Here is a 14563-nt window from a genome sequence, read left to right on the forward strand (position 1 = left end):
TCCAGCTGCTCTTTCTGGTGGATAACACCGAAATGCTGTAATACTAGACTCATTGGAAGGTGGTGTCCATGTGTGTACAATCATTGCAACTACATTTGCCCTCTAAGAGAAGAGACGGGCACGTTTCTTGACCTTATGGTATAGTTGTGTCCAGAAATATGCCAGATCTAATCATATTCCTCTGTCCTCTATTTCCTCATCCTGTCAAGAAACACGTTACGTAATTATACTGATAATTATTCTTTCTTGCAGCAAAATGTCAGTGCAGTGAAGAAAGGAGAAAGGCAGATAAACAGACTGTTTATCTGTTGGCTAGTTATGTTTGTATCATAACTTCTAGTCTGAACTTTTTAAAAACTTGCCTCTGACAAATACTTATCCGTACTAAAAAACAAAACAAAGAACCACTGAGACAATAAAAACACTGAAACTAATAAAAATTATTTTTTAAAAGAATAAAAATTAAACTGAAATTAGCAGCTCTTCTTCTTCTTCTTCTTCATCTTCTTTCAGCTGTGCCTCATAGGGTCGCCACATCGGATCATCTGCCTCCATGTTGCCCTCCCTAGCATTCGCCTCTGTCACACCAACCCTCCGCATGTGCTCCTACACTACATCCATGAATCTCTCTCTGGGATCTTCTTCTTTTCACTCATTCCTGGCAGTTCCATCTTCAACACCCTTTGTCCAGTATAACCATTATCCCTCCTCTGTACATGTTCAGACCATCTCAGTCTTGCACCTTTAACTTTGTCTCCAAAACACTCGACCTGAACTTTCCCTCTGATGTGCTCATTTCTAATCCTTTCCACTACTAAAAAAGCATCTGAGCATCTTCAACTCTTCAACCTCCAACTCAGTCCCCTGTCTGTCAGCACCACCATCACCAAGCTATACGTCATAGTAGGCCTCGCTACCATGTTGCAAACCTTCCCTTTTTAACCTTACTGCCATCGTTTTGTCACAAATCCCCCCTGGTGGCAAAGTAAAACAAAAACAAACAACTTCAGTGACTTGAACTCTGTAAGTGTGAACTAGCTTAGTTGGCCATTTGAGAGAAGTGTGACATACAAACATACAGGTAACGATGGAAATCAAACGGTGTCTAAAACAAGCACCATGAAATTCTCTGGTTTAAAGCTACCTGAATAAGTTTGCTGCATGCTCTCGCCCTTGCTCTCTCCTGATGTTCACTGCCTTTCAGATAGAGCCAGAAATGCCAAGTGAAGATAAACCTTTAACAAAAAAAAAAAGAGGTGCTGATATAAGAAACAGCTTGGCTTAAGGCCAGGCAGTTTCAGTTGACGCCTGACATTTGCCTGCACTTTGGTGGGTGAGTGCTGACAAACAGTGCCATCTCCTGGGGATACACACTACCTACAACGGGTGTCTGAACACTGGTAAACACAGAGACAGAAAGCAGATTTACTGATGTCTGCCAACCCCAGGAGAAAACACAGAAACTGGGGCAGAGGAAGAAAAAAAAGCAGGAAAAGACTGAGTAGAAGGCAGGATGATGAAGAAATGAAGCTAAAGACAGTGTTTATAAAATTCAGCCTGTGGACATTTTTGTTGGAGACAAGGGTGGTGGTGGTGGTGCTGGGGAGTGCTGCTTTCAGACTATGCAAACACCAAGAGAAACTGTAACACGTACCAATTTAAAAAGAAAGAAAGACCGAAAGAAAAGGGTCTCAAATGGTGGAATTTCCTTTGGTTGTATTCTTTTTGTAATAAGTGATGCCAACTCAGGCAAACACCCACAACATATTGTCAGCCACAAGAAAAGCAGCCTCCTGCCAAACCAGTGTGGTTTTATTAGCAGACACAGGATTAATAGACTCTTTATTACCCAGAGCAATTACAGGCTTAATTGGAGAGAAAATAGGCCCTGATGAGAAGGAAAAAGGCAGAGGAGATAGACGGGATGGCTTCACAGTCCACATGAGCACATGGGCAACGCCGTTTCCGTGTGTGTGTGTGTGTGTGTGTGTGTGTGTAAATACACCTTCATGTGCATGGTTTTGTTTTGTTTTTTCTTGCCATTTTACTCTTTGCAATGCCTTATCTGTCCACCAGGAGGTATGTGAGCTATTTCATCAGTATCTCAAGTTTTCTGTGCCAGCCTTTATTATTGGCATCACCTCCTCCCTTTAGTGCTTTGCTGTTCTGCTTGCATGAAATTAATAGCAACAAATTAAGCACAGAGACACTGCTTTTTCTGCTTTAGGGCACCATTGAAAGGTCTACTGATCTCGAAAACATCTTTTCAGAGAGTTTTTGATGTGGAGCCAGAGAAGGGAAACAATTTGACTGAAAATTCAATTTGATCAACTTTTAGTGATTCACTGTTTGCTTCCTTGTTCGACAGAACAGTAAATATGTTGATTTAAACGCATGCGTTTATTATAAGACTACGAGGCTGGTGACTGGAGAGCTCCCGATACAGCATTATAGTCTAGAAGTTTCAGAAATGTGACTCATAACTTTTTGTTCTTTCCAAGAGCCGTAATTTAACAAGGTTGTCCCCCTGCTTTGTGGCTTTTTAATAAGGTAGCTCCTCCTGCACTTTCTCCTCTCTCTGCTCTCACCTTGGAGACAGCCAACAGCACACACACACACACAGTCGCCTCTCATGTTGTTGCGCCCCATTTTTAAAGTGTACCCAGAAACAGGAGGTCCTTTCATACTTCGGTGACCGAGATGAGAAATCTTCTCAGATTTTACTCCCAACGAAGAAGCTTTACGTCTGCTTTCATCTCTTTCTTTCCTTTCTCGTTTGGGAATCACGGTGGAAAGCAGCTAAGCACTTTTACACACGTACCTAAGTGCTTTATTTGAGTAGTTCAATTTTCTGCCAATTAATATCGTTGTGATTTACTAATGAGTGTTCTAATCAATTCAAATTAAATAAATCTGACCACATTGTGATATAATATTGTAGGCTAATATCCCAGCAGTATATGAAACGTAAAATCTGCTCCATGTTGATGCAACATTGTGACACAAATGTAATCGTTTTTAATCCAATAATTATCCGATCATATGCCATTTTACTTCTGATGTGTGTACAATGCAGGACCATTACTTGAAGTATTTCTTTAATGTGTGCTACTTGCTCCTTAATTAAAGTGTGTGAGAACTTCTACCACCATTGTTTGGGTATAATATAAAATGCTAACAATCTGGCCGGGTTATTTTATTGGTGCTGCGACAAAGCGAGACCAAGTGCAGGCTCAAGCCATCTGACCTCTGAACAGTGAGGAAGTATTATAGCTGCTAGGTGAGATGTTCAGGGACTGAGCTTCGTAACATCGTGTGGCTATGGTGTAACAGCAGTAAGTCCTTGTGTCATTGTCTGAGATGAACATTCACTCAGTAGTGTCTCATTACAGGGGTCTGGTTTAAACCATAGGTGTATTTTATGCGGCGTCTCTAGGAGCTTTTGTTCTGTTGGTTACAGGGAGCTTATTTTTTTCTCCAGCGAGCAATTAATACCTTACCCCACTGTGCCCACACTGTGATGGCCAGACTACGAGGAACAGGAACATTACCTGAGGTCCTTTTCCTCAACCACTTCTGCCCCTTTCTGTGTGCATGACAGGGGAAGTTGATCCATGTGACTTGCACAATCGCTACACGTTGTATACTGTTGCACTCTGGTGGCCTAACAGAATTTCACCTGAATTCAGAAGTCCTGCATCTGTGTTTATACTCCACAACTTACCTCCTACTCTGGACAGTGAATAGCCGCCGCTGCTAAACCCTGACCTTCTGAAGATAATCTGTAGTTGATGTGACTGAACTGTAGTTGACATCAATCAGTGTGACTCATATTTTTAGAGGCGACGTGTGTCAGATTTCTTAAGTACTTTCTGCGTGTGTACTGAGACACATTATCTTCCTTCGTAAGAGTCGTCCAGGGCTGATTTCACAGAGGAAAACGTGTCAGCAATGACGGAGCAATTATCACTCACATACATAGTAGTTTGTTTTTTGGGTTTTTTTTTATTATCGTTATTATTATAGAAAAATATTTTATATAAAAACAAATAAGTTATGAATTACATGAGCTGCTTTATATTTTTCCTCTATTATGACATATTGTTCCCTCAGCACATTCTCTCTTTCTTTCTCTGTGCCGCTCATTCTCACATGCACACTCACATTTGCTTGTGTTGGTCATTTCACAGTCACTGAAGATTTCCCAAATACATTTGTCTTTAATTAATTGAGTCCCACACGTCGTCCTCACCTGCCGACCAATAAAATCTTTGAGCATTTCAGTCCATCTGACAGGTGAACCTGCTGAATTCATCTCAGTCCACTATGGACCCGTGACCTACTTCCCGTAGAACATCTCCATGAGGACCTCTTCGATGTTGACAGTCCCTATGACGGGTCTGAAGAAGAGCTGAGCGACCACTGGCGGGCTGATGGCCCTCAGCATGGACAGAGCTATGAGCAGCTTGGCGAACCGCGTCGTATCCTCGCGATGGATCAGCCTGACGTGCTCGTTTAGAGCCTGGTGCGCCTCTCGACGCAGCGACTGGATGTAGTGCAGACAGCGCAAACCCTCCAGATCTAGAGGTGGGGAAGGATGGGGGGAAGTGAAATGACCGGAGAAGTTGATAAAAATGTTACAACGCAGAGATAAAGATAAAGTGTAAATAAAGATAAAGTGTAAATATCAGAGCAGTCATGCTGAAATAAAACAAACTTTTACCCATCAATTAATAAATCAAACGGTATCATGTAGTTTGTGTGAAAGATTCCACTCGTGAGCGTGGCACCTGTGCTTAAAAACTGATGCTCTGCTATCAATAGCCCTGACCCACCTGGGTTGAAGAGCACGGCTCCCTTCAGGTACGCATATTCCTTCGTGCTTATATCTACACTCCAGCACTTCTTTAGGAAGGCTTTGATCGCTTCGATGTCCACAACAGAGACCCCGGGTGCCCCCCTGTTCTGGCCGCCCACAGCCTCGCTCCGCCTGTCCGGACAGCCCGTGAGGATGCGCTGCAGCATGCTCGGCTCCACGGTCTCCGTGGTCTCAAAGTCCACCCGGTCTTGTGCGAGTCCCAGCACGAGCAGAGGCGCCCAGCCGCTCCGGATCAGCACGAGCTGGTCGTCCTCGGGCAGCTCGCGAAAACAGGGGACGTTTTTCACGAAGCGCAGCGTCTTCACCAGGACCGCGGACGCCGCTTTGCAGGTCACCTGCGGGGAGCGGAGGACGCCCCGGCGCCGAGTCGAGCCGCAAGAGCAAGCCTGCTGTCGGACCTCCTGCAAAGAGGCAGAAGCGGAAGAGGGGGGCTTCTGGAACAGGTGCTGCAGCGTGTGCTGTTGGGGATGCTGCTGTTGCTCCTCGGCGGTCACCAGGCGGTCATCACTCTTCAGAATGCTGTAGAGAATGCTGCTGCTGCTGCTGCTGTTGCTTCGGCCGCTGGCACCCCGACAGCGGCAGCCCTCCAGCGTGGCCATGACCGCCGGCAGGAGCTCAGCGCGTCCCGCTGCTTCTTTGAAGCGCCTGAGGTCAGTGACAGAGGTAGCCCTGTTTTCTTAGCCCCTGATAGCCCCGAGTGAAGGGCAGAGCGTTTATATTAGCTCCTGTCTGTCCCCGCGCTTTGAGAGATTGTTCAGACCCCCTGAACACACACACACACACACCTCCCTTCTCAAACACCGCCCCTCTCTCCACCCCTCTCCTATTTCCCACACTTACTTTTTCACAGCCCTCACATATTCAAGACACACCGGTGTAAATGATTTTTTATTATTATTTCTTATTTCTTTTTATTGATTTATTTGCAAGTAAACACGTCGGACAGTAGCAGCTTTCATCTCTGTTGCTCACCTGTGAAAGGTTAACCATGGCTCAGATAAAACAGGAAATGTAACATTTCCGTCTGCTCGCTCGGTTTATCAAACTGTTCAGAAATCATGTTTGATCGTTTTAAAAACTCGACAGCCGTGCTTAATCAAAGAGACTTCTTTATAAATTGTGTGAAAGAAACAAAAAAGCAGAGGAAGAGAGCAAGAGAGAAAGAAAAGTGGAGAAGGCGCCAGAGACCAGCTTTATTCTCAGCATTACCTTGACTCTCTGAGCAGTCATCGGACAGAAGCCAGTAAAAGAAAAAATAGTCCAGGGAGGGATCTGAAGGCTTAATTATTTTAGGGACAATTTATATGATTTTCTATGAGAAAGAAGTAGGAAGAGCTGAGGCGCGAAGGCCAGCCTCCAACCTTGACTCGGACACGCTGATATTGATTTAACCGTGAAAACTGGGGCTGGTGAATTATGATGTCATGACTCAGTGCTCTCCTTGCTTCTGTCACTGAAGGAGGTATTTGGGAGGTGGTGGGGAGAGGGGGCGGTGGAAGTCAGTGAATGAGAAACTAAGAAGGACAAGTTGGGATAAAGCAGATGAATTAGAGGTTTATCTTAATTGCTCCTGAGAGGGATCACAAGCTAGGGTTGGCTGCTACCTGAAAGAGGGAGAGGAAAATCCCTCTGGGGAAATCAGAGCTGATTACAGAGGAGTTTAACCAGACAGAAAGCAAGCAAAATGTGATGTCAGGATGAGCAGAACTGTGGGTGACTAATGCAAAAGTTTGGAGCAAAGGTTCTAATCTCAGTTTGTTTTGTAGAAGGTCTGAGCAGCTCTGGCCACGTCCCAAATACCCTCGCATGCTTAAAAAATGAGGGTCTTAGCAAAAGGTTGTCTTTGGTTTGGTGAAAGGATGACATTGAGTACATGGTTACATTCGTGAAATTGCAGTAAGCAGGACCTCTGTGTCCCTTGCTCTGTTGCGTTGAAGGACACAGTTATGAAAAGAGAGACAGGATGAAAAACATTTTTTTCTGTAGTGCTACAACATTGTTCAGAGGCCGAATGTCTTTGTATTGATTTAGCAGAAAGAAGAACCACAGAAATTTTTCACATGTTTATATCAAGGACACAGCGGGATAAACAGCCTTCACTCAGCCTGTCTCTTCTCCTGCTCAAGGCCCAGCCAGCACAGGTTATAAAAATCCTCCCGTCTCAAGGAGAGATTACATTATGTCTTGTTGCAAAAGCACAGAGTTGAAAAGACTGCTGCAGTGCTCGGTCGCTCTTTTTCAGGCCTCCTTTTCATCTATTGTTGGTTTATCAGATTTGGACAAGGTGTCTTTAGGTAACTCTCCACTTAACCATCCTTCCCAGGGTAAATTTAGTCAATCTTAAATATTTCTTAAACATCTTTCACCTAACTGGCCTCCCACCACCACAACAAGTTGATGCTTTATTTAAAATTGGATGAAGATCTGAAAACTAATGCCAAACATGCCACCCTATCCCCTAAACAATGACTGATGCATGTCATCTCATAGACACGTATGTACCACCTTTGCATCTAAACACCAGATGAATTAATGCAAGATGTCAGTTTAGATGACAACAGTTGGGGTTTAATACTGCAACAGTTGAAAACATTTATCTGCATTACAAGTCTCTATCGTTTCCTGTGAGCTAGGAAATCTGAAACAAATGGATCGGGCTGCACAACTAATGCGCAGAGACTGGCAAGTGTAAAACTTTAAATGGCTGTTGCTGAAAGGGTAAGGGAAAAGGAAATAGTTCAGTTTAATGAAAACCTTCAGGTTCTTAACTTCAGGAGGAAACTCAAGGATAACGCGTTGATAATGCATTAATGAAATGTGCAGAGACTTTTGGTTTCTCAGGCTGAAGGTTGTTAGTTTTTCTTTTTGATATGAGGCAGACTTGTTCTCTGGCACGGTGCCTGCTGGTTCCCAGCCCAGTCTGACTTAGCTCAGCATGGGGAGGCCCTCTCACGGTCGCATCATACTACTTAAAGGATGGGACTTCTTACAAAACATGCATTCTGTTTTGTGAGAGGGTGTTGCGTTGTTTGTGCCTTTAAGTCAAGACTCCTCTGAGTTCAAGTAACGTTTATCAAAAACTGCAAGAGTGTCTTTTCGCACCTCGGCAAAGAAAACACCACCGTTCTCTTCTCTGAGTCGCTTCTGCCGGCGAATGGTCTGCTCTCCAAGAAAAGCAGATCAGTAGTTTGTGTGTGCATGTGCATACAAAACGCGCAGTTGATCTGCACTTTCTGAAACTCGCCGCTGTGACATGCAGACAGCTCGAGTCAGGCAGCTTCAGCCACGGCACAGTTTTGTTTCTGGTGGTGAAATTTAGAGCAAGGTCAGAACCACAGAAGATATTTACTCAGACAGGGGCCATGGGAAAGTGAAATCCACTTGCAAGAATTACAGAGGGAGGACAAAAGGAAGTGCCATTAAACTAAGTGGCTAACTTTCATAAATCTCCAGATGGGATCATAGCAGCTCGACACCACTGAGCTCATGCACCACATCCATCTTCAATAATATTGCACATTCGTACATCAGATAAAGATACTTAATATGGGGAGTAATATATCAAAAACTAAGAAGAATGCAGTACAGAGGCATAAAGCAAAGAGGCCAGGAACCCTTTAGGCGCACTCGCAGCACTGATGATTTGTACTTGTAGGTCGAACCACACCCACTTTAAATTTTGTTCTCGACTGCACATCTATGACATTTCATCATTGCATGCACAGAGATGCTATCACACTGACAAAATCACATAACACCTGTCATGGAGCTCAAAACAGTGAATTATTTCACTGAAAACAATACCACCCACACTGATGAGTCCGGCAGACAATTTCCCTAAAAAGACAATTGCAGTTTGTCTTAAATGTCAGCCTTGGATGCATCGCACTCACAAACAAAGAAGTTCTGTGTCCATCACAAAATACTAAATTTGAGCTTTGTTAGCGGGTCCAGATTACTTCAAAACACAAAATGCTTTTAATAAGTAAGTATTGTTTTGTGCTTTAGTGGCAGTAAGCACTTCCTGAAGGCTGATCACACAGATGAAATCCTGAGGTTGCCATGACCCAAGAAGACAGTTCTTTGGCACATTCAGCCAAGTTGGCCTTGAAGCACAAGTGTGGAGAAAAACACAAGGTTTTTACCAAGTACTTGGGGCTTAGATACCCACAGACACTCCAAGACAGGTTTCAGAAACTTAAGAGGACAACTTTGTATGATTCAAGGCTTTGCATTAAATGGCTCCCCTGGAAAAGTCTTGTACTGCATTGTTTGTTGATTTGTTGGGCACTCTTCTGGCGGTTGCTATAGTGACTGCTTCCATTTTCTCTCTGTGGCTGCTCACATAAAGGACTTCGTCCTTGTCTCCATAATAGTTACAAATTGAATACTGCACTTTCCAAGGACTCATGTCACCAACTTACAGCAAAGTGAAAGTGTGAGTGAGCATGTGCATGTGTGTGTGCATGTGTGTGTCTCAGAGTATGAAAGAAGATAAGCTGACTTTAGATTTGTTGCGCAAATGGAAAATAAAATGTACATTATTTTTCTAACTTGGTCTTTGTTATGAATCAGAAAAGAAAGGACTAACAATACAAGCACTAAGATGAATGTGGAAAGATGCAGCGAAGTGCAAAGCAGATTAAAAGGACTAATCAGGGATAAAAATGAAAAATTAAAAAGAAAAGGGTCTCAATCTGAGAGCATAAGGTCAAGCCTGTGTACACCAAAATCAGAACAATTGAGTTAAGAGAACAGTTCAAACCAAAACTGTTAGACATGACTCACGCTCCTGTCGCTGAAGTATGGCCCGCCTTGTCTGGTGATGTGAAATGCTCAATCACTGCTCACACTGAGGAACGAAAGGATATATAATGGAACGGTGATTATTTTAGAGGTCTCTGGAAATGTTCTAAGCACGACTGTTTTTTAAATGTTTTTTAAATGTACAAGCACACTGCTTCTTCCTAAGTCATTATTTTAAAAAGAGCAAAGAAAGTGGGTCCTGAGACATTTCACCATATTATTAAATTGGTTTTAAATGCATGCACTGAAGCCCTGAACTTTTCTAGACTTCGCCCAACAGAGGTGTGAAAATGCAAATGTCAGTTTCTTTGCCGGCTCTCTAATAAAAAGTCAGCTGTTTCAACTGTGCCTTAACACCACTGTGTTCTGTGAATTCTGTACAGACAGCACTTTCACTCAAGCCAAACATAAGTCTGAAATGGACTATCTGTGTGGGACACAACAGTCCAGGCCTGTAAACAACTTAACTTAAAACTGAAGCTCCATCAGATCCATGTTCTCACGGAGTCACTGAATCTCAAATCTGCCAATTTTTAGAACATTTTCTGCTCTCCAAAACTCCAATTTACATAAATAATTTATGGTGTAATGTTTGAACATATGTAATGAGTTTTGTTTCCTTTTGCACATTGAAATCTGAGGCAGTGTTTGAACATGAATATTTCAAGAAATATTAAAGATAAAAGCCTGACATTTTCACTGGTCTTTTTTTTTTTTAGCATCAAAACAACAGAAAAGAAATCAGGCTGATCTGTAAAGTCTCATATTTGAACGCAAACTACTCAAAAACTCCACAATGCAAAAGACAAACAGTGACTTTTGTATTTCACAATATTGCAAAAATAAAGAATGTAGAAAACTTTTTAACACGGAATTCGAAAAGTATTAATAGATGGTATAATCTGAATGGATTGTACTCTAATTATAACTGTGAAGATAATAATTCACGTTTTTAAATATGTGCAGATTTTCCATTTTAGCCGTGTTCTACAAGCCATTTGAGGCCCAAAAAATATATGGTGAAGTGTTTTGATGTATGAAGCTAAAAGCTTCACAGCAATCCGTCTAAATTTTTGAACTTTGAACCTTTTTTTGTTTGTTTTGTTTGTTTTCGAGCAAAAGGTGTTAATTTGAGATTTTAATTATCCAAGGTAAAAATACATTTTAAAAAAAAGAGCTTTGAGAAAAATTAAAACTAACTGAAAATTATTTTGTGAACTTTTAAGACATCTTAGTTTGGCAAAATTTGCTATCACACCTTGCTCGAAGACGCTTTGTGTTTATTGATGCTTTGGATGTTTACAAGTCTGTGAGGCAAATTCTTTCCAAAATGTCTGTGTTTGTACTGTAATACACGGACCGGTTTTCCTAAATCTTGGATATTTCCTCCATACAATATTAATTAAAACAACTGAACTAATAAAAACTCAATTAAAACAAAACATTTTAAAACAAGGAAAACTAAACTGAAACTGAACTGAAATAAAAACAAAAAATGAAATAAAAAATATGAATGAATAAGAAAATTCAAAACTATAATCCTTCTGCATCAGCCTGATTGTATCATGTATTATTCCCTGAGACAAATATGTGATTGTAGGCTAATAGCCTACACGCACACACCTACGGTCCTCCACAACTGCTTGTACAGTTCCTTAGATCTACAGTTTTACAGTAAGTTGTGCGTCGTAACCCCCTTCAGTTTTTAAAAACAGCTCAGTGATACACAAAGCCTCTCTCTGAACAAACACAGCTTTGCTCATTGTTTACCTCAGCTGTGCACCTCTCACTGAATGTGGGTAAACTGCAAACACGAGCGTAACACGCTTGCAATAGGATGGTTCATAGTCTGTTTGTCTCTCCTTTAGTAACAGTGTTCAAGGTTGGTGTATAAACACAAGGCCATCCTGATTACAACAAACAAAGCAGCAGATATTCGAGCTTTTAGTCTCTTCTCTGCGCCCCCCTCGCTTGGGGTAAATGTGTCAGATGTTGACAATTTTTCAGATTCTTTCATTTAAAGAAACTTTTAGAATGATCTTGCTGTTAATCGAGGATTCTGTCATTCTGCGTCTCTGTCTGTACTTCACCTTAACCCCACTTTTCTTAAAACTTGGCAGGTTAGGGACACAAGTAAGACACTTGCTGTTGTTAGGCAACTTCGCAACGGCCTCACTCAGGTCGTGACATTGTCTGCAACCTTATAATGACATCACCAGTCCAGATAACACAGTTTATAAGTAAACCTTCACTGTCTGCAACATCCGATTACATTTGCTGATGCTTTAAAAAAAAAACTGGAGAATAATATTTAAAAAAGAGAAACATGAACTTTCAACTACAAAATGCTTGTTTAAGATTTATGCATCATTAGTAATAACCTACTGATGATTTTCAGTTGTTGTTTTTGAGGGCTCGAGAAGAGAAGGTGAACTTTTTATTGAAATTAAAGTAGTCTCATAAATGACTGATATCATGTTACCATCAGCCTTTGTTTATTTCCCATCTGAGGGCACAATGCCCTGCAAATTGCAGCCTCGGGCCACTGCAGCCAATCAGTCTTGAGTTTACCCAGACCAGATGCCAGGAAAAGTGACCCATGTGTTCTCACTGTACTTCAAAGCCTTGACAATATCAATTGCTGGCTCTCTCAAAACCTTTTAAATCTTAATGATGATAACTTTGATGTTTTAGTTATTAAATCCACTACCCTGACCCACAGTAAGCTTAGCCTTTTGTCCAAAAATGTCAAGCAATCTACTCATAACCAGTGATTTTCAACACTGAGCTGTGTTTCGATGCTCAAGTTGAAAAAATGCCCACTACACTGACTCCAGATAATTCAGAATGTCGCTGGATTTTAATTGGGACCAGGATATGTCAGTATATTACTCCAGTATTAGGAAGTTTACACTGGTTGGCTGTTAAATTGTGTGTCTATTTAAAAGCTTACTAATGACTTGCAGCATTAAATGACCATGCTCCAAATCATATGAAGGAATTGTTTGGCCTCTATATGCCTGGATGGCTATTTTTATTGTTAAATGGGGCTGGTTTGTCCAAGGTCTCACCTAGTAAACAAAGGTCAGCAGGCCTTTGTTGTTAGGGCTCCCAAACTGTGGAACAGCCTTCCCACCAAGATCAGGATGCCAACTTCCTTATTGTCTTATAAGTGGCGGAGATGAGCTTTCTCCAGAGGGTGGCTGGCCCCTCAAAGAGATAGGTGGAGGAGTTTGGCCATCTGGGAAGGGTTTAGACCAGAGCTACTACTCCATCAAAAGGAGCCAGTTGAGGTGGTTCAGGCATCTGACAAGGATGATTCCTGGGTGAGGAGTTCTGGGCATGTCCCACCATGTCCCACATGGATTGATTGTGGCAGTCATTTAAACGCTGACACAGTAAGGTTGGCTACTAATGATTGAAACACTCAAAGAAAAAATAAGTTTGAAGGACTTTTATATTTGTCAGCGTTGCTGAGTGCTTGAAGTTTCCAAGCAGTCTCTGCAAACCTTACAGACTGAATGCACAAACACACCTCCACACAGACACAAAACAATACATCACTTTGTGTTGAAAGTCCCCTAAGCCACTCCTGATATTTCACAGGTCTTTCAATTAAAATGTTTTATACAAATTTATTCAGAACCCATTCCTTCCACTAAGCTCGCCTGTGTTCATCATCAAAGACACATATTATAATTAAGGTCATAAGGACATTGGGTTGTGGCCAGAAGTTTATGTACGTGGATGTTGGGCATAAATGGCATAGTAATTTTGGGCTTTTAATGATTTCTTTGAACTCTTCTTTTTCCAGGGTGGACCAATTGTACAGTCTACATCTTTAATGACTTAACAAAACAAGAATTTGGTATAAGTTTGATTTAATTTGGATTTTCTCTAATGCACACAGGGTCAAAAGTCTACAAACACTTAAATATATAGACTTATTTACATTCTTTAGTAAGTTGTACTGAAGTTGTGTGTCTTTTAACTTGACAAAGCCAAGGCCCATTAACTTCTCATTAGTGATCATCATTGACTGCATCTGCTTGTTTCTCTTTGCCAGCATAAAAATGATTTGTTTAACAGCACTCAGCTCTGGGGCTGTTTTACTGCCAGTGGTTGTGGTACAATGCACAAAGTAGAATAACTATTTTTTCAGTTTCACCTCACATCAACAGTTAGACAGTTGGAACTGGGACACAACTGGATGTTCCAACAGGACAATGATCCCAAACATACATCAAAACTGGTTTTGGAATGGATAAAATAGCATTAAGATTCTGGAATGTTCTTCTCAAAGCCCCGACCTCAACCTTATGGAAAATTTGTGGACTATAGTTAAAAGTCAGGTCTGTGCCAGAAAAGTAGCCAATTTAAATAAACTCTACCAATTCTTTCTCGAAGAGTGATCAAATATCCAGCCAGAATTATGCCAGAAGGTTGTTGACAACTATCAAAAACATCTGGTCATGGTGAAACTTGGGAGCAAATAAAACTAAAATTCAAACTTGTTCAACTAATTGTTGTTTTTTAAGTCATTAAAGTTTTATGCTGTTCAATCACTTCATTCTGAAAAAAGAACAGTTCACAGAAATCAGTAAAAGCCCAAAATTAACATGAAATTCAAAATGAGTGTCATGTAAGCTTCTGACCGAAGCCGAACGCTCTTGTGATCATGTAAGTCACTTTGTCGTTGCTATTGGCTTTTTGTGAGGAGAGACATGACCTCTAAAATCTAAAGCGCTTTTCCCAACCGCTTGTGCATTAATTATGAGCATGCATGGTCATACATGCTCATGGAGCAGTAATTAAATAATTAAATAGAGAAAAGCCTGTGAGTTGGTTCAAGCATGCAAATAAAGTTACTCCTCTGAG

The 14563-nt window shown here is 41.4% G+C and overlaps 2 protein-coding genes across 2 annotated transcripts in view; both read right to left on the bottom strand.

Moving 5' to 3' along the window:
- The window catches only part of rnaseh2b (ribonuclease H2, subunit B), an 81236-nt gene that overhangs the window by 33705 nt on the left and 32968 nt on the right, over positions 1-14563 (bottom strand). The gene's annotated exons all lie outside the window — the stretch shown is intronic.
- On the bottom strand, positions 1170-9984 carry LOC146500439 (nuclear receptor subfamily 0 group B member 1-like). The gene is made up of 2 exons (XM_085136500.1): positions 4836-9984; positions 1170-4581 (listed from the first exon to the last, which is right to left on the bottom strand). Exons 1-2 carry the CDS (start codon positions 5476-5478, stop codon positions 4340-4342), a joined length of 885 nt encoding a protein of 294 aa, XP_084992626.1. The 5' UTR covers positions 5479-9984; the 3' UTR covers positions 1170-4339.

Source organism: Neolamprologus multifasciatus, chromosome 16 (assembly GCF_963576455.1).
Source record: "Neolamprologus multifasciatus chromosome 16, fNeoMul1.2, whole genome shotgun sequence".
NCBI lineage: Eukaryota > Metazoa > Chordata > Actinopteri > Cichliformes > Cichlidae > Neolamprologus > Neolamprologus multifasciatus.

What these genes read in the sequence shown, in the direction of transcription:
- LOC146500439 (XM_085136500.1), bottom strand. Translation starts at nt 5,478, where the DNA reads ATGGCCACGCTGGAGGGCTGCCGCTGTCGGGGTGCCAGCGGCCGAAGC. An exon ending in AGCCGTGCTCTTCAACCCAG is followed by an intron (nt 4,582 to 4,835) that starts GTGGGTCAGGGC and finishes CCCCACCTCTAG; the next exon opens with ATCTGGAGGGTTTGCGCTGT.